Genomic DNA, 20,538 nt, shown 5'->3' with positions numbered 1-20,538 from the left:
TATAAGGGTCCTTAGTTTCAGATTCATCTTGCCCTTAGAATTTTGTGCCTTTGGGATGTGCAGTTAAAAAAAAAAAAAAGCAGTACCACTCAGTAAGAATGGGGAATAGAGAGAAAACAAATAGTTATTAATACAGGTAAGCTTCTTGTTTTCCAATTACAACAGCATATGGTAGTACTTCTAATGGCCTTACATAAAGCATTTCCTAGACTATATTAATGGGAAACTAGGGTTAATGACCTAAGACTAAGCCCCAGGCCAATGGCTTATTCTCTCAATCATTAATCCCCAGCAAATGACCAAGGCCTTGTTCATTACTGCTCAATTATGCTTACACTCCTCACAAGGATAAAAAAAAAAACATTTCAGTACTATTACCAAGCTCTGTCTCCATGTTATACTTTAATGCATAGGCCATAAAACTACAAAACAAGTTATTAGTCCAAATGCCAAGCCCTGTAGCACAATACAAAAAACCTTGCTTTGTTCACTCCCTGTTCTGGTGTGAGCTCACCCTGAGGATATTGCAAGGTAGCCGAGCAGGCAAATGGCACCATTTCCTCATGACTTGAAGAATCCTCTGGGTTCTTCTCAATGGTTTATATGATACAATATAGAAGGACTATAGAATAGACTGAATGCTCATTGCTTTCCAAATGGAAATCAAGGTGGGTCAGATGAAGAAAAGACAAAAAACATTTTGTTTCCATGAGTTGCAAAGAAAATGTATATATCCCTATAGGCCCTTGATTAATCTGTCAATAAATAATTATTGAACTCAGATGTGCAAAGCCCAGTGTGGGTTGCAAAGAAGTATGAGATGTCTATCTGCATGGAGCTGACAGAAGAGAAGGGGAGAAAAGCTATGAACAAGTGAAACTGCACAGAGGAGTATGCACTAAATGCCAATTGAGAAGTGCAGACAATAGGAACTTAGAGATGACAGAGAACACTAGACTGGCATGATAACGAAAGGGGAGACAACTCGTCATGCATAGTGTCTGGACAGACAATATTCTAGGGAGGGGGAACACATTAAACACAGAATGAAGGAATGGACATACCTAAAGCCCAGTGGAGTAACAGCTAACATTTTCCTCCATTGATTCTGGATGCAGATAGTTGTGTGAAGCATGGGTCGGAGTAGGGAAGAGACGAGGCAGAGAGACTAATTAGGAAGATATTACCATACTCTATGCTAAAGATGATGAGAGCCTTAAGTAGGGTGGTAGCTAAATGAATGCAGAGAATGCGACATAGAGATGTGATGTCGTGGGGATAGAAACAAGATTCAGTAACTACTTGGAATGTACAGAGTGAAGAGTTGGGGATGACAACAATATTGCTAACTTGGGTGACTATAAGGATCCTCACAATAATAGGAAAGCTGAGAAAAGGAATAGGTTTGTCAGTCAGTCAATATATATTTATTAAGCACCTACTATTGTGCCACAAACTATGCTAAAAACTGGGGATACAAAAAAAAAGGCAAAAGACAGTTCCTGTCCTCAAGAACCTCATAATAATGGGAGAGACAACAAGCAAAGAAGTTTGTTAACATATATATATACATATATGTATATATATACATACACATATATGATAAATAGGAAATAATTAACAGAAGCATGAAGACACTAGAACTTAGAGGAGTTAGGAAATGCTCCTTATAAAAAATGAGACTTTAGTTGAGACTTAAAACAAGTCAGGGAAGGCAGAAGGCTGAGAGAAGGGAGAACATTCCAGAAATGGGGTACAACAAGAGAAAATGCCTGGAACCGGAGAGATGGAATGTCTTGTTTATGCCAAAATTCACTATCACTAGATGGAAGGGATCAGAGAGTAAGATGTAAAACAATCAGAAAGATAAGGGAGCTTGGTTATGAAAGGCTTTGAATGCCAAACAGAAGATTTTACTTTTGATCCCAGAGGTGATAGGGAGTCATGGGAGTTCATTGAATGTGTGTATGAGTGGGATGTGTGGGAGGAGGTGACATGTTGGACCTGCACTGAGGTTTGAGGAGAAAAATAATAGGTTTTATTTTGAACATGTTGAGATTGAAATGTATATGGATCATCCAATTCATCATATCCAGTAAACAACTTTGTGATATGGGACCAGAGGATAGAAGAGATAGCAAGGGTGGATATGAAATCTGGTTGTCACATGGGCTGGTGAGAGGAGGAGAGAAGAGGGGACTCACAGGAAATCATCTGGATTTTTTGGTGAAGTATGAAGCAAGATGCTCAGCTGAGAGAGTTAGACCGAGTGCCAATGGGCAACTTGAATAGATCATTTTGGAATGGCCACTATGGTTTGTGGAATAGAATTACAGAAGAAAAAAAGGATTTTTTTCTTTTGGTGGTAAGGACCTATTTGAGATCAGATGGCATAAATAAGTAGAGGGCCCAATCCACTTGGTTTTTTAACTTCTTCCAGGTCTGTCAGCAGCATTTGAGCAGGAGTATTGGAGGGAGATATTGAGAGTAATCCAGGGTTGGTGCTTGGGAGGGTGTGATCAGCAATAGGTCAAGAAAACCAGGAATTTGAGAAGAGAGGGTAATATTGATTTAAACTGGTAAGCTAGCACCTACCTCCCAGGGTTGTTGTAAGAATAAAGTGAGACGATATTTGAAAAGTGATTGGCAAACCTTAAAGTACTGTATAAATGTTAGCTACTATTATCATTATTATTCAAGACATTGAAATTGGGAAAGAAGAAGAATGTAGAAAGAGCAGGGTCAGTGGTCTTGGGAAATACTGAGGAGTGGAAAGATTCAAGGTTATAGTGAGAAGGAAGAATAGTTTTAGGAGTAGGTGGGCATAGGGAAAGATGAAATGATAATATATTGTGATCAGATAGGGATTTGGGAACTCTTGAACATGGAAGTGGAAAAGGATGATGATACTCTCAAGGATATGACTCTTCCTCTGTGTAACTGAGGCGGAGTAGAACTGGGAAGTTAGGGTATTTGAGAGAATATCAACTTGCATGTTGAAGTGCTCTAGTACCAATGCTGGTGTTGAGTTAGAGAGACCATCAGAAGCAGCTAGGTGGCGCAGTGGATAGACCACCAGCCCTGAAGTCAGGAGGACCTGAGTTCAAATCTGACCTCAGACCAAACACTTGACACTTATTAGCTGTGTGACCCTGGGCACGTCACTTAACCCCAATTGCCTAAAAACAAATAAATAAATAGAGAAACAATTAGCCAAATACAGAGCCCAGTGTTCTGAAAAGCTTCTCAGGGGCTTCAGTAGATAATGGCCACTAGGATCTAGACTGAGGGATAAATTTGAATAGTTATCCCTTCCACATCACTACTTTCCCCATCGTGGTTTTGATATATCACACATTAGCATAAGAAATTAAATGGGAATGTTTTGGGAGTTTTGCAGAAGCTGCAGGCAACATGTGAAGGCCAGCAGATGACACAGAAAAAATTTAGAAACTCAGAAATGCATAAAATATATGGATAGTATTATATAATACCAACATATTTTATCTTTTCATACCATAATAGTTCAGATTTCTTCTCTGGTACGAAGGGAGGGCTAAAAACATTTACGAGGATTTTCCAGATCATGGGGGCACTGGGCCCCTAACCCCCATGATGGAGAAGGGGTAACTGTAGAACGAGCCAAAACTGCAGAAGAGGTGGCTGAGCGATGGTGAAAGGGGGAGAGATTGGCAGGGGCAGAGGACAGCAAGGGTAGGTTGTTTGGTATTACTCTCTAGCTGCTCAGTGCACGTTGTGGAAAATTCCATCAGGGTAGGAACAATGTATTACGGTTCTTCTGCGTGCTTCACAAAGTCTAGCCCAGGCATAGATATCCAATAGGTGCTTAAGACAAACTAGTTGAATTTAATTAAATTTGACATCCAGAAAAACCACTGAGCCACAATCAAAAGGAACATAGTTAGCCTCTTCTCAGAATCCAACATTAGTTTTCAACCAACCAGTGTCACCTTGACTTTTGAATTCATCCCTCACTTCATATGTACCAAATGACCTGGAGTTCAAAGACCTTTTCATTAAGACCAGGCTAAACACAGGCTGTTCCATTAGGACTCTATATTTTGGCATAAAATTAAATAGGAAACTTTACCTGATCCAGTAACATATGCTCTGCAAACCCCCATTAAGCCTCATAAAACAGCCATACAGTTAATTTTTAACAGAGACGCACTAATAGCTGACTGATCGTGCATAGCAGAACTGGATGGGAAACATTTTGCCTTTGCCAGAGAGAACATATTGCATCCCAGATTTCAGACAGTTCCCTTCAAAAGACAAATTTTGTTAGCTATTGAAGACAAAAATGCTGATTTAAATTTGTGATTTGATGTTTTGCCTGCTTCTTACAAGCAAGCCTGTTTCTCTGTAGTATGAATCTTACAATACTAAGCACCAAGCAACTGGGACCCGAGAAGGAAGGAACTGGGTTGGTTCCTTGACTGTGTTGCCTGCTTTCAACACTCCTAAAAAACTCTGCTTGTCTCTTTTTAGGGATTGGATCTGTGATTTCAGTAGTATAGGGAACTCCCAAGTGAAGAAACTGCCTCTACCAATGCAAGTCAGCACCTCTGGCAATTTATAATCTTAAGGAACTGCCTAGAATGTTGAGAGGTTAAATGACTTGTCTAGGGTCAACACAGCCAGTGTGTCCTGGATGTTAGACTTGAATCCAAGTCTTTCTGGCTGTGAGACCAGCTTTCTATCCACCACCCAACACTGTATCTTATAATTTCCTGTTTATTTAAAATTATCATGGAAACACTATAGCTACAAAAGAATTGGAAATTAATATTACCCAAGAAACATGGAAAACTGTGTACCAGGTATAAACAGGGGATATACAATGTGTAGGGGGAAAGGGAGGTAAGAAGGAGAACTGGGGTAATGATGCCATCAAAGAAATTCATGAGCAAAAAAATGATTATGGACTGATCACAAGGTGAGAGGGAAGGAAAACTAAAGGATAACTTGTGTGCTCCACTGGTGTCTTTGAGATGTCAGGATCTGGGGTGGACCTCTTATGATCATCTCATGGGAAGACACTGGTAAAAGCTGCACAGGTTGGGCATGCATGGGCAGGTTACAATCTGTGTTACTGGAAGAAATACACACGTTTATGAGATCATGGATGCATTGGAATATTTTAGATACATGGGTCTGGGCTAGGTCAGCAGAGGATTTGGGGTTCTGCTTCACCCTGCATTAAAAATTTAGTTAACTGTAGCATGCACTTGAATATTTCAACTTTGGTTTATTTTGGGTAAAACTAAATCTACAAATTTTGGACACACTAATGCTTCACATCTGTAAGTAGTTTTGTAAAAGCCATTTGATAGGAACATGGTTCGAGAGCCATTAAGCTTTTCTATATACTTCTATTCTTAGAACTAGGCAATCAGATTTTGCATAAAATAAATTGCCTTGCACCCCCAAAGGCTGAAGTATGGGAGACAAACTAAGTTAAAGTTATTCTAATATTTGTTTTTAAAAATAACACACTAAAATGGAGGCATCTGAGTGATTCAAAATGAGAATATCTTTATATCAAAATTCCTGAAGCATCTTCAAATTAAATTTTTCTCAAGCAAACAGATCTCAAGATTTTTTTTTTTTGGAAGAGGAAATTTCATCACAGATTCAGAAGAAATGGTGGGTTTGACCATTTGCCAAAGGCCTTAGGGAAGATGAAACTTACAATAAACTCCTACAATAAATAAGACATCTTCCTTTCCCACAACCATTGTACTGTGTTGTTGTTTCAGCTCCTTTCTAAATAAACATAAGAATGTTAGTATTTTCCTGCTGCCTCCCCCTTAGAATGGATTGGGAGGACTCTGGGGTAGGTGATATGCCATGGTAGAAACAAACACTGGTTTTGGAGTCAAAGAGCCTGAGTTCTGATTCTGCCACTTATTACTTGTATTGACCACTTAACTTCCCTGGGCCTCAGTTTCCTAATCTGTAAAATCAACGGATTGGGCTAGATGACCTCTAATGTCCCTTCTAATTTAAATCTATATGTGACACGTTTGCTTTACTTTCCTTGACTCCATAACAACAGATTTCAATGCAATAAATACTCAATTAGTTAAAATGAAACTTAATTTCATATCCCCACAGAAAATGTTTCCAGATGAAGAAACTACCAAAAAAATGGAAATTGAAAAGAAGTTTAAAAATCAAAATGATCAAAAATGAAACTTGTGAGTTAACCAGCACTGTGTAGTAGTGACCAAAGACAATGGACTAGGAATTAGAAATAAGTTCTAGTCCATCTTTTGTCAATTTTGTCAGCAGCATGACCTTGAGCAAGTCAATCAGCCATACCATGCCTGTCTCTTAAGAGCAAATTGGAATAATCATAATAAATTAAAACAATAGTTAGAATTTTATTGTCCTTTAAGGCAGAGGAAGACCAAGAGTACAGTAGGTACAAGCTCCTTGAATAGGCCTCTTTCCCTTTTTTTCCCCCTGAATAAAGCAAAGAGTACAGGGACAAGGATCCATCTTTCCAGCAGGTCTCCAGCGGAAGCAGTAGCAATGAACTAACAAGATTTGGGCAGATCCTGGGTGTCAGGGCTGTAACAAGGAAGAGTGAGAGCCTTGTCCTCAAAACTGAGAGGACTGACATGGTGGCAGCTACCCAGGAGCCACTTCCCCAAGATCTAGCAGCAAAAATGTTCTATACCCACTGATGGGCAAATACCTGCAGCTTAAGGGGAGTTTCTCTTTTTTTGGGGGGGTGGGGGAAGGGTGGAAACAACATTCCCTGGGCCATTACATTAATATAGTTAAAAAGTATTACTCTATAATTTTCCCCTTTTTGTGCTGTAATATTTATTTTATTTTTATACTGGCATGATTGTGACAAATCTCAATAATATTTTTCCTATCTGTGAGTCTTTTCTGGCCATTATTATTTGTTTCATTTCAAGATTATTACTGAAAATCATTTTGTCACACAGAGGAGGAAAATGTCAAATACACTAGGTATTCCATTGCTTTAAAATTTGCTAAGCATTATATATGTGCATGTATGTATATATGTGTGCATACACATCTATATACACATATGTTACATGTGTAATATATCGTATGTGTACATATATACATGTATATATACATACATGTGTATATATGTAAAATCTCATTTGATTCTCACAATGACTCTCAGAGGAAGAGCAAGGTCACAAAAATATTAAGTGTTTGAGGCAGGATTTGAACTTGGGTCTTCCTGACTCCAAGTTCAGCATTCTATCCATTATGTAACCTAGTTGTCTCCATAATAATCATAAATGTATCTGTCCTGTTCATCAGCTTGAGATGCCCTGGGTAACAGATAGATAGGATGGGAAGTGTGAAAGGGCATTGCAAAGCATAAAGTGACATACCATTCAAGGAACTGATAACAGATATTAAACTGAATACATAAACAACAGCATTAAGTGGACCTACCAGTGACCCTGCTGAGTAGCCAAATATCTAGTCAAGCCAAGGAATAAAAATATCTTCTAAAAGGTAGGAAGACTTCGTCACGTATTCTGAAAGACTGCTCTTAACATGTAGGGGCAACTGAGAGAAGGTTAAAAAAAAAGCTCCCCACCGTGTTTATGGTCAATGGTGAGGCACTTTTAACTTGAAAACTGAATACAAGCGGTCAGGATCTCACCCTACACTGTCATTCTGCTTGTCCATCCTTGGGGTATGAATTCCATTCAACCAACCTGAGAAGAAAGATCCATCCATCATCCACAAGTTTTAGCCATTCCCACCAGCTAGCTGTACGGTGAATTCAGGATTCTAAGAGAAACATGTCAATGCCTATTTCTGCTCCCATCAGCTCTGGGTTTAATGTTCTGACCAAAGCCAAATACACTCATGAGACTTCTGCACAGCTTACGAGAGGCCTGAGAACCAATCTAAACCATTTAGGAAGCTCATCCTGTCCCCCAAATCTCCCAAGTGTTCCTCCTCTGAGATCTCATGTATGAGTATTTGGCTTACTGTGCACACATATGAAGGTCACAGAACCTATGACAAAAGGTACAATTGGTCAAATCTCAGCTATCCACAAATAATCCGAAATCTCGATTTTTAAAGCCACTGGTTTCAATTTCCTTTTTCTTTTCTTTCCCTTCACGTCCCCACCTATCTTGCACAAATGTTCATTCTCCCTCTAAAGAGCCAAAGTAGTAGAATCTTTTTGTTTGGTCTCATTTCCTCTCCCCTCTGCAGTCTGCCGGCTTGAGTGCTCACAGAATCAAAGAATTTTTGTACTACAGCATTGGAAAAAAATCTAGAGATCATCTATCCAACTGGCCATGCTTTCTTCTTAATAGGAAAGCACCACATTAAGGTTGTGAGCTCCTGGCACCAGGGGAAAATACCAAAACAAGGCTTTCCAAGAAGCGGGAATAGACACAGATGATATGAAAAGTAAGTCCTAATTGTCATCAGCATCAGGGACTCAGGGTTTGGTGGGAAAGCTATAGATAGGCCCACCCCCAAGTAAATTAGTAAGGATGTCAAAACTTGCCTTTGATCCAAGGTTAGTTTTTTTCTACCCCTTCTAGACCCTTCACCATCCCTAGGGTCCTAGTTCATCTCCCCTAGGGCCTTATTCTCACTTAACTATCCTAATCCCCACTAAAAGGTTAGCCAATAAGAAGGTAAGGTATCACTGCTTCCAGGAGTTACCTGCATTGTAATTGGGGGTTCTACGGCACAGAAACTAGACCTGTGATTTCACTGTGGCAAGGAACTCCTAGAAGAGGTAACTTCTACTAACTTAAGCTGAGACCTTCCCTACCACTTGGAGTCTTAGGTCTCTGGGGGGACTGAGAGTTTAAGTGGTTTGATCAGAATTATATACAGCTAGTATGCCTCAGAAGCAAAACTTGAAACAAGATATTGCTGTCTCAGAGGTCCACTCTCTATCAACTATTATGAAATAACTCTGAGAGGATTTTGGAAAAAAATAAAACTCCCCAAACGCCCTGAAATGAATTTCTAATCATAGATTTTAATACAATTTGTCTGAAGATAATCTTTGGGGGGTGTAACCTGGTGGACCAGGGCCTTTCCAGCCTCATCTCATCCCTGAAATTACAGCATCTAGGTAATGGTCTGGATCAACCAAGTGGCACAGTAGGTTGAGTGCTATGTCCCTGGGCAAGTCATTTGACCCTATTTGCCCAGTTTCCTCACCTGTAAAATGAGCTGGACAAGGAAATGGCAAACCACCCCAGTATCTTTGCCAAGAAAACCCCAAGTGGGATCACAAAGAGTTGGACACAACTGAAACAATGGAACAAAAACAAAGTCATGGTCCACACATAGGAATTTGTGTGTGATTACCTACACCTAATGCTGGTCCTGGCTACCAAAAATGAATACAAATGTAAATGAATAAATGACTTTCGCCAATAATAATGGAAGAAAAGATTTTCTAAACTGAGCACCTGATTGCTTCCTTTAGCTGATCTCAGAGGAGGAACACTCAGGAGATCTGGAGATGGGATGAGCTTCTTAACTGGTTTAGTGTTCTCAGCCACTTATAAGCTGTGTGGAAGTCTCAATTCAAGAATTAGATGCACAGGGAGTCACTGAAGATTCTCCCAGGCTTTCCCTGCCACAAATCAACCTCTGGGGAAGCAAGAATGCCAACAATCAAATCAGTTTTATTCTTAGTTGCCAAGAGATATCTAGGGTAAAGAAAAAAAAAACAGTCTCTCTAGTTTGAGAAATACCTAGTGACTTTTCCACAACAGGAGAAAACCATAGTCTTACTTGAAACTATGACAGACTAGTTGGATATCAAATTTTTAAAAACTGAGTTGAGGTGAGTTCATAGATCATGAACTTTGGGAAACAATGCAGTATAGTCAGAAGCATGCTAGATTTGGAGTCTGGATCTGAGTTCTAATTCTGGCCCTACCATTTATTACCTGAGTGACATTAGACAGATCACTTAATGTATCTGGGCCTCAAGTGTATGTTGGACTAGAGCAAAAGTTGCCAAACTTATTTGGCCTACCACCCCCTTTTTAAAAAATTATTCAGCACCCCCCTGGAAATCTACTTTCTTTAACCCTTTAACAGTTTTTTTTAAATTGCATCATTTAAATATATATATATATATATGTAATTTTTACATGATGCATCTTTAATCGCTTATTGTAAATTTGTGTAAAATTTTTTCCTGCATTGAATTTGATGAGACAATACTGCATCTTATAACCACATAGTATCATATTGTAAACAAGTCTTTATACACACATATTCCTGACAATGAATGCTGGATGTCCTGACAATGTATGACACACTCATCTGCCAACACTTGCTTGTTAAGACCTGTCAACAGATCTGACCACGGATCAGTTTTACCTTGCATTTTGTGTGTTTATTTGGAAAATAATGTAACCAGTATGACTCTAATTCTGTTACACAACAGATGAAAGATGTATGGTTTTTCAAAATTTTCTTTTCTTCTTTCCTCATGCTTCTACTGCCCCCTTATTTTTATTCAACACCCTCCAGTTGCACCCAAGGCTACTACTGCCCCCCTGGACCATTCCAGGCAGCATCACACACTTTGGGAACCTGTGGATTAGATGGTCTCTCAAGCTTCTTTTTCCTCTAAATTAAGGTTTTTAAAACTTGTTTATGTCTTGTTTTTAAATGCATAGAAGAAAATACATAGGATTATAAGGGAAATAAATTATATTAAAATAGTTGTCAAATCAGTTTTTTTTTTAATTTTGGACACCCAGTTTTAGACCCCCTCCTCTAAACCCATTATCATATGACTATGTAATCTAGCTCCAATCTACCTTTCCAGTCTTATCTCTACTGTTCTGCTATATCCAAATCATTCTTCTCATTTTGCCTGACTATACCTTGTCTTCTCTCATCCTTAAGAAATACTCCTCTCTGACTGTTCAAATTGTATCTATCCTTCAAGATCCAGATCAAGTTTCATCTCCTCCAAGGAGCCTTCTCATGCTATTTTAAGAAATGGTGCTCTTTCTCCTTCTTCTGACCTCATAAGGTATTAATAGTTATCCAACACTTCTCTGACTTCCTACTTCTATGTCTCATCATGGTGTGAGATGGCCCTAGGTTCTAAAAGCTATACCAACTACATATATGCCCTGGAAGGTTCTACCAAGCTGAAAATGTTTTAAATAACATATGAACCTAGGGACAGACATCCATCATAGAAGGACCAAAAGAATTGAATTCTAGGAGGCTCATCATCATACCAGCCATAGGGTGATGAACTATTTTAGCCACTGGAACTCTCAAAGAAGGTCTACTAAGTCATGAAGGAATTGTAATCTGTGCCTGTGGCAGATTAACCTATACCAATGAACTCCTAGGTCACTGAAGTGTTGAGGTTGAGATAATTCATTTTTACTAACTGATCACATAATGACTTGTAATGTCTTTTAGTGTTTCTAACTGCTGTATTTCTGCATTTGTCTTGTGCTCATATCTTCTTTCCTTAAATTATAAGCTCCTTGAGGACAGGGATTGTGTCTATATATATTTCCTCATATTCCCCCACAGTTCCCAGCATATTTGTTGATTAAAAGGAGCATGTTCCTTTAAATGAGATGACTGAAGAATCAATACTGAAATGAATAGAAGATAGAGTGATAAAGTTTCAGCTATACCATGCTTTAAAAGAATTCATCTAACATTTAAGCACAATTATGTTCAGTTCTCTGGTACTAGGGATACAAGAATAAAAAACAACATAGATCTTGCTCTCAAGTGGCTTACAATACACTAGGGAAAGGAAGGGATATACCCAAATAGTTATAACAGAAGCTGTGTTACAATAAGAGCCTATGGAAGGCCAGCCAGAATAAAGATATGAAAGAAGGGAGTGATAGAGTCTAGCTAGGAGGGTAACAAAGGCTTTGTAGAGAAGGGCCTAAATTCAGCCTTGAAGAAAAGTGACAGAAGACATTGGATTATAGAACTAAAGTTAGAAGGGCCCTCAAAGACCATCTAGTCCAAACCTTTCGCCTTAAAGATGTTTCAACTAAGGCATAGGAAGATTAAGAGACTTGTCTGAGGTCCCAAAAGCACAATTTGAACCCAGGTCCTTGGACTCCATAACTAATGTTGTTTTATCATATGCACTGAGGGAGTCTATTCCAGGTATAGAGGAATAAACATATAACGGAACCATGCTTAGTGGTCAGAGAGAACAAGATAAAATCAAGGAATCATGAGTATGGGTACATCAGTAACTAATGCCTTTAATGACTTATAGGCAAACAGACATTTAAGTGACATCACATGGCTCCATGTGAATGATGTTATAAATGAATGATCAGTCAAATATTGCATCAAGGTCTGGGGACTTTGGAATAGGGTTGAGTTATTCAAGAAACATTTATTAAAGGCCTACCATATGCCAAGTAGAGTGGTGTGACATTATTGGTCAGGGCAATATTCTCTGAGATGTTCCTTTATTCTAACTCAGTTGAGACATTAGACTTGGAAAAAGAATTAGAATGAAATAAAAATGGAAAGGCAGGTTGGGAGTAGTTGGGGGGGTGTGGCTTAAATGCCGAGATGAAGGCTTTGTAGTTTATCTGGCAGGTAATAAGGATCCTAAGGGCAACTCAATAGGTCAGGCCTTTCCTTCTTTCAAAAAGGCTAAGTCAGCTAATTTATATTAAAAATTGCTTTAACCTAGTGTCCTCTAAGGATCAGAGCTTTTAGGATATAAATGGTAAAACCCTCCATTGTACACTGTTCTATGATAAAAGAAATGAACAGTTCCCAATCTTTCATATAGAAAGACCCAGATAATTTTTCATAGTTTAATGTCTTAGATAAACTGAACAGACCACGATCCCAAGAGCTCTTAATTATTACAACCACATATTCATAACCACATGAAAAATCAGAGTTATATAGAGAATACAATGGCAGCTTTCCATTGCTCCCTGAGGTAGGAATTGGAAACCCATAGTCAAAATTTAAAGGGATTGACAGCATCTGTATCCTTCAGTAGGCAGAAGAGCCTAACTTTAACCCCTACTTTGCAAAAATATTTAGTTTTAAACTAGAAGCTACCAGATAATGGTTCTTCCTTTCCCCACCCAAGCCACAGCAACCCAAATAACTGATTTCTAGCCCAACCCCAGCTTGCTCCCTTCCCTGAGGTATACCAATATCTCTACTGATCAGTTAATCAATCAATAGACAAGCCAGGATCACACAGCCAGTTATTTGTCCAATGAGGAGATAAATCCAATTCTTCCTGGTTCCGAGTTCAGCTGTCTATGCACTATACCACACTGCCTCTAGGTATTGGTGATATAAAGACAAAAAAAAAGAGCTTAGATTCTATCAGAGAAGACAACATGCACATAAATAAGCAAATACAAATAAATACGAGACAAATGGGGGAGGGCACTAGCAGCTAGGGAAATACTTTTTAAGCAGAATTTGGAAGGTAACAATGGATCTAAGAGATAAAGGTGCTCAGGAGTGCACTCTACAGGAGGAACAGTCAGAGCAAAGGCAAAGTGATGGGAGATTGGAGTGTCAGCTGTGAGGGACAGAGAGAAGGTTGGCTTTGCTTGATGATAACATTGAAGGCCTTGGAATCTCTCCTCCTATGGGGCCTTATGTCCCAAAGTGTGGCATCTCTTGCCCCTCCATGAACCTTCTCCTCTCCCTCGACCTCATGTGTCTTCAAAAGGTTTATTTGGGGCTCTGTTTCCAGCTGATTGCCTCAAGTATCTGAATTGCTTGTTAAGGTTTTGTCTTCAGTGCAAGAACCATTCTTCCCTCTGCCTAAACTCTGACCCATCCAAAGAGTCTGCTTTCCATCACTACATCCTGTAAAACTGCTAAGACTGGGAGGGATCACAGATAGAAGATTCTTCAGCAATAATAATAATTGTATTTTGTTCTAGTCAACCAACATTTCTGAAATGCCTACAAGGTATAGCATGAGAGTCACCATGGCATCATGGGTAAAAAGGTGGTGCTGGAATGAAGAAGTCCTGCCTCTGACATGTGCTGGCAGCATGACCCTGAGCAAGTCACTTCTCATTTCTCTGAACAATTTACTAAGAGAAAGGTGCTGATTTGCATCTGTAGGAGGAGTTTCATCATCTGAGAATTTCCCATACCAGCATTTCTCAAAGTGGGGTCTTCAAAACTGTTTCTATGATGATACTAAAATTTATTTGTCTATTAAAATATTTCTACTTTTTCCAATGATTTATCTCTACGAAGCTGGATTTTTTTCATATATTTCAACAAAAACAGCTTATCACAACAGATTGAACGCAGACACAGATATGAGAATCCAGCTGTCTTCTATTAAGTCAGACATTAAATAGATTCATAAAAATATGTAAGACAATACTGATATTTTTTTTGCTTTGGAAAATATAGTTAATTTTCATTAAAATGTGTTATTTATGTCAATGTATAATGGGTTTATTATTATTTAAATGGATTAAATATTTTTCATACTTTATTAGTTTTAATTTCAAATATAGTAAATATCTATAGATAAAACCCACACAAACAGAAGCTCTTTGGGGTCCTCGATAATTTTTGAAAGTGTAAGCAGGGGTAGGGAACCTGCAGCCTTGAGGCCATGTGTGGCCCTCTAGATCCCCTTAATAAAAGGATTTGTTCTGTGAAGTTTGAATTCAGTCAAAGGGCTGCACTTGAGGACCTAGAGGGCCACATGTGGCCTGGAGGCTGCAGGTTTCCCACTCCCTGATTGTAAAGGGATGTTGAGACCAAAAACCTTGAGAAATGTCCTATACCAGTGAAATTACAGACACAGTCCCTATATGGTTGCCGTTGTTCAGTCATTTCAGTCATGTCTGACTCTGTGACACCATTTGGGGTTTTCTTGGCAAAGATACTGGAGTGGTTTGCCATTTCCTTCTCCAGCTCATTTTACTGTTGAGGAAACTGAGGCAAACAGGGTTAAGTGACTTGCCCCAGGTCACACGCCTAGCAAGTCTCTGTGGCCAGATTTGAACTCAGGAAGATGAGTCTTCCTGACTTCAGGCCTGGTCCTCTATCCACTGCACTACCTAGCTGCCCCTGTATTCCCTCTCCCTAGCAGTAGGTGCAACATAGACCCTGACCCCCAAGAAGTTTATCACCTTAATGGAAAAAGGACATACACAAAAATAACAACAATAATAACAATAGCCTGCATTTATATAGACGTTTAGAAAATGTTTAGAAATTATATAGAAATTTAGAAAAATATTTAGAAAATAGAGGTTTATAAAGCACTTTACAAATACCTCATTTGATCCTTATCTAAGCCAGGTACTATGAGTATCCCTATTTTACAGATGAGGAAACTTAGACTTAGAGGTTAAGTGACTTGCCCAAGGCCATACTGCTGGTGTCTGAGGCAGTATTTGAAGTCAGATCTTCCTAACTCTGACCATGGTGCCACTTAGCTACCTTATGATACAAGAGAAAGTGAAGAAAACATACTGGATAGGTCCAAGGAAATAATAATAGTTATTATTTTATTTTATTCTATAATGAATTTAAGGCAAGAAAAGTTCTTTCTCCTCAGGGGAAGGATAAATGCTCCCTGACAAGTTGAGCTTTGGAAGAATGGAGGGACTTTAACAAAAAAAAATTGTAAGGGAGGGGAGGGCATTGCAGGCACTTGGGGAAGAGGGAACAGGTCAGGAGTAGCTGTTGAGACCCAAGAGAGCATAGGAATATTTATGTGGAGCAGGGAAGGCCTTAAGAGACCATCTAATCCAACAGCTTTGCTCGACAGATCAAGAAATGGAGGACCAGAGAATGTGAGATTTTCCCAAGGTCACACAGATAGAAAGTAGCAGAGAAAAGATTACAACTGCATCTTCTGTCTCCAAATCCACATTAATCTCACGTACCGAGCCACCTGTCAAGCGCACAAGAGGGAAGGTTCTTTTTGTTAGACTCTTACATTTGCCTCCCTAGGCCAATAGTAGCAAGAAAAATATAATGAAGGGGCAAAGATCATTTCCTCCCCATCTCTGGCTTCCTGCCAGGCCTATCACTCCATCTCTCTCTGGCTCTTCCTGCCAGGCCACACTTCTCATCTCTCTCTTTCTTTTCACCTACTCTATGTGTTTGGTGTTTGAAGCTAATAAGACTGATGACTTTGTGCCAAGTTAGCCCAGTGGGGGCCCAAGATAGATACCAATTTGTAATCCAATCCCATTCTCTTTGAGGAATTTTTTGTCTTTGTAAATCTGCCCAATTATTGTTTTAAAACTTTTCTTTTCATCTTATAGAATCTATTTTTGATAGATTTTCATATTCGTATTGAGCCCTTCCAAATGTCCATGCATTTGCTAGGCCTCATTAAATACCATTGATATTTCTCAAATAAGCGATTTCTGTCTAGTTAAGATTCAGGTCATCAAATGCAAAAGATCCAAGGAGGTGCTGGCTGCAGGGGAAAGCTTAATTGGACCTCCAGACCTTTCCCCTGTAATGTTTGTGACACTGCCTCTAGTCTCAGCTCTGCCTCTCTCCCTTTCTTGTCACTGAAGTCAGCAACAGTCACAGATGTAAGGTAGTGCAGGCATTTTAAGGAACTGTGTACCAAACGATATACTGAGTATTTTGGGTTAACTAGGAATCAAGGTATTTGCTCTTCCCAGTTTGACCTCTGTTTAACTGAAAGGTTCCCTACCAATTACTTTCCCAAGTTGCTTTTAATAAACTCATCAGGCCTAGAAAATCTGCTTTCTCCATTGCCAATAAAAGTCACGGATCAATATACACAGCAGAAGTCCTCGTTCTTTGTTTGTAAAATCTCTCGTGTAAATGTTAGACATTCATACGCCAACATCTCACACAGGTTTTTACATCATCCAGGCTGTTCTATAGAAGGAAAGAACGGTAAGGAAAGGAGAAGGGTGTGGAAAGGAGGGCCAGAGAGACAGAGACAGACAGGGAGAGACAGAGCTAGGGAGACAGAGAGAAAGGGAGACAGATAGAGAGAGGAAAAGAGACAGAGAGATAAAGAGAAAGACAGAAGTAGAGAGTACAGAGGAAAAATGAGAGACAGAAACAGAAAAAAAGATGAGACAAGAAAGTTAAGAAAAACATTCACACATGAAAAATCTGACTCTCTGACCAAGTGAGAAGTTAAGCCAGAAAAATAAGACACCACTTTCCCTGCTCATTTTAATACCTAAAGTGCTGTAATGTTCTTTACGTGATTAAGAACACAGGTCACTTTATAATGACAGTCACAAAAGCTCACATCAATGACAAAACACTTAAACAAACCCTGCCTATTTTCCCCTCTAATCTTTAGTCAAAAAACAAGCTACCCACTGCTCAGAAAGCTAAGTCTGCTAAGGACAAGAATGAAACCATCTCTAGAACCTCTGTCTTAGAACCTGAAAAGATATGTATAGAGACAGAGAAATATATTGATATATGAATATGTTCATCTATATCTATGTTTGTGTGAATGTCCCTAGAAGAAAGAATCCAACCAATCAGTACTAGTGTAAACAATCCACAATCACCAAGAGAAAAATAGAAGGCAAACACACACGCTCCACTTCAGATCCCCCCCAAAGGAGAAGCAGTGCTGGGGAATCGAAATCAGGTAAAAACACCTGTTTATAAACACCCTTCTCAAAACATTATTCATTAAAACACAAGCTCCCAAAATGGAATACATTCGCTCTTCCAAAGCTTTATTCATCAAGGCCGGTTCTCTCACCCAAAGCATCATTTCCAAATAAAAACAGCAAAGAATGTAAGCCCTTTGAACATCCTTGCCCCGGCAGCCACCCACACGGCACGACGAGCAGGAGCTGAAGCTCCGAGTAGGCCCCCACCTAAGCTTGCAGGGAGCACTTACCATCAACAAGCTGAGAGCAGAATCGGGAACAAGCTGTACGGCCATGGCCTTCTATTCCCATACACAAATATTCCAGCAGAATCAAAGTCAGGCAGGCAGTCTCCGGCCCTGTGCTTCTGCAGCACATCCACAGACACCTGCAGCAAACGAACCAGACATTCTGACTCAGGGTGGAGTTGGAACGAGGTTAAATAAGGTAGGCCAAATGCTATAGGATGGAGAGGTTTGGGGAAGGGCTGGGGGAGAGATCTGAGGGGCATGGGGTGGGGAGCCTGCTTGGGGGTGGGGGGAGAGGAAAATGAAGATCAGATGCTACAGGGTATTTAAAGGTGAGCTCCAAACAGGGCTCCCTTAAGCTACAGGAACACAGATCACATCAAACAGATACATGACAGCTTAGACCGGCAGGATTAGTCTGATACCTTACCAAATACAGCAACTCTTCCCATAACAAACATGTTAAAAAAGAAATGTCTATTGCAGATAAAACAACCAACCCTGAGCCCCATTCCATAGCTCTCCCAGCATTTCTGCTGCATAAACATGCTGAACATCACAACCTACCGCTTCCAACCTGGTCAGTGTCTTCTTTCCTGTAGCAAGGTGTGGCCCCTTTTCAAAAAAAAAAAAAGCCAAGTATCTAGACAACTCAGACTGTCACCAGGCAATCACTGGGGATCAGTGGTTACCCTTATCCTAGCTCAGTAGGAACTCAGTTCTGCACTGACCCCTGTCACCTTTCCAAAATCTACTTCTCTTCTCCAAATGGACTGGAAAGCTTAGCTCCCCGTGGGGCTAACACACTTACTAGAAACATGTAATTACATAGCCTGCTCTGTTAGCGCTCTGATCTCACTGCCTGTACCACATGTACGCAGCATACAGACACCCTCTACTTTCTCTTTCTCTCTCTCTCTCTCTCTCTCTCTCTCTCTCTCTCTCCCCCTCTTCACTCCCCTCTTCCCGACTTCCCCACCCCACCCCCACTCCCTCCTTTTCCCTCCCATCTTTCCACAGGGCTGTCTGTCTGTTAAGATTCCTGATGGAGCCTCTTCAGCTTGGGGAGACATACATAAGCCTAATTTGTGGACAGAGAAACAGCTTAAGACACGAAAGCAAATTAGTCCTGAAAAAAAAAATCATATGCTGCAGTATTTCCATTGGAAAATATCAATGGGAGAAAATGGAAGCAAGCCTGCCCGGTCTTGTTACATAATGACTGGCTCTAAAGGCTTCCTGGAGTCAAAGAATTAAGAAAATTAAGGCCTCTTTTTACATGAGTGCTGCCGGGTTTCAGGCTTCTGGTCCGAGTTACAGGTTGTATTAAAGGTGGCAGTTATTTAATAGTCCTTGTTACAGTATTTAGTTTCCCTTTCTAATTCTTTGTATTGCCTACTTCCTATAATGAAAATCCTGGTGAATGAGAATGAAGAGGAAGTTGAGATCACCTTTTAAGATGAAACTCTGAGGAAAATATCTACATCTTTTAAAGCATCTTGTGTGCCATATGACTGCAAAAATATGCAGATGTTTCAACTTTAAATGCTTTTAGGGGTTCATTTCTCCATAGTATCATAGAGCTAAGTGAGAGCTCAGAAGTCATCTATTTCAACCTCTTTCCCTTCTCATTTAACAGATGGGGAAACTGAGGCCCATTTCTTACTAGTTCTCCTTGGTGGCCAATACTTGAGATTCAAAGACAGTCACTGTATTCTGCTTAATGTTTTCCATTCTCTTTCTCCTCCAGGGAACCAAGAAGTACTAGAGCTAGAACAGATCTTGAAGGCCATCTGGTCTACCTTCCTCATTTTAGAGACGAGAAAACTGAGGTCCAGAGAGGGACATAGGATTTATTTATTACCATGCCGGTAATAAATGGTAGAAGAAAGACTCCAAAATGCAGCCTTCTAGTCAATTAAATGCAACAAGCCTCTATTATATGTCTATTATAGGCTATGTACTCTGGTAAGCAGTGAAGATACAAAGACATGTGAAGATATGTATCACTGAGGAACTTGCATTGTGCTTGAGGGAAACAATATGTATACATATAAAATACAAACTATATATAAAATACATATGGCTGAGATGCGACTGAGAATAGGAACTGAGGGAACAAGGATAGGCTTCTTATAAAAGGTGGCTCAGGGACTTAGGGATTTTCAGAAGCAAAGATACCAAGGGAATGCATTCTAGATGTAGAAAGAGCCTATACAAAGCATGGAACTGAGAGATAGATGCTGCATATAGAGAACTGCCAACAGGCTAGTTTGTCTGGAACATAAAAGTTCACAAAGAAGAAAAATCATACAATCAAACTGGAGGCATAGGCCGGAGCTGAGTTGTAAAGGGCTTTAAAATTCAGGCCAAGAAATGTATATTTCAGCCTAGAGGCAGGCAATGGGAAGCCACTGAGGCTTCTGGACCAAGGATATGGCCTGGTCATCCCTGTGCCTTAGGAATAGCAATTTGGCAGCAGAGGATGGATTCAAGAGAGCAGGGAACCCCATTAGTAGCTCTTGTAATAAAACCTTGCCAGAAGGCAATGAGGCCTGACCTAGAGTACCACCTGTGAGAGGAAGGGAGGGGTTAGATGCAAGGGGTTTTATGGAAGT

At 39.8% G+C, this 20,538-nt stretch overlaps 1 protein-coding gene across 1 annotated transcript in view; it reads right to left on the bottom strand.

The window, feature by feature from the left end:
• The window catches only part of FRMD4A (FERM domain containing 4A), a 767,521-nt gene extending 748,771 nt beyond the window's left edge, over positions 1-18,750 (bottom strand). Inside the window, exons 1-2 of the mRNA XM_020999677.2 lie at positions 18,488-18,750; positions 17,924-18,060 (exon numbers count right to left, since the gene is read on the bottom strand). Coding sequence (XP_020855336.1) covers positions 17,924-17,968 — 45 coding nt within the window. The 5' untranslated portion in view covers positions 17,969-18,060; positions 18,488-18,750. The remainder of the gene's footprint in view (positions 1-17,923; positions 18,061-18,487) is intronic.
• Between the last annotated feature and the right edge of the window lie 1,788 nt (positions 18,751-20,538).

Source organism: Phascolarctos cinereus, unplaced genomic scaffold (assembly GCF_003287225.1).
Source record: "Phascolarctos cinereus isolate Bilbo 61053 unplaced genomic scaffold, phaCin_HiC Scaffold_1;HRSCAF=81, whole genome shotgun sequence".
Classification (NCBI taxonomy): Eukaryota; Metazoa; Chordata; class Mammalia; order Diprotodontia; family Phascolarctidae; genus Phascolarctos; species Phascolarctos cinereus.
Note: the sequence above shows the minus strand (reverse complement) of the source record. Positions and strands in the feature narration are given on the sequence as shown.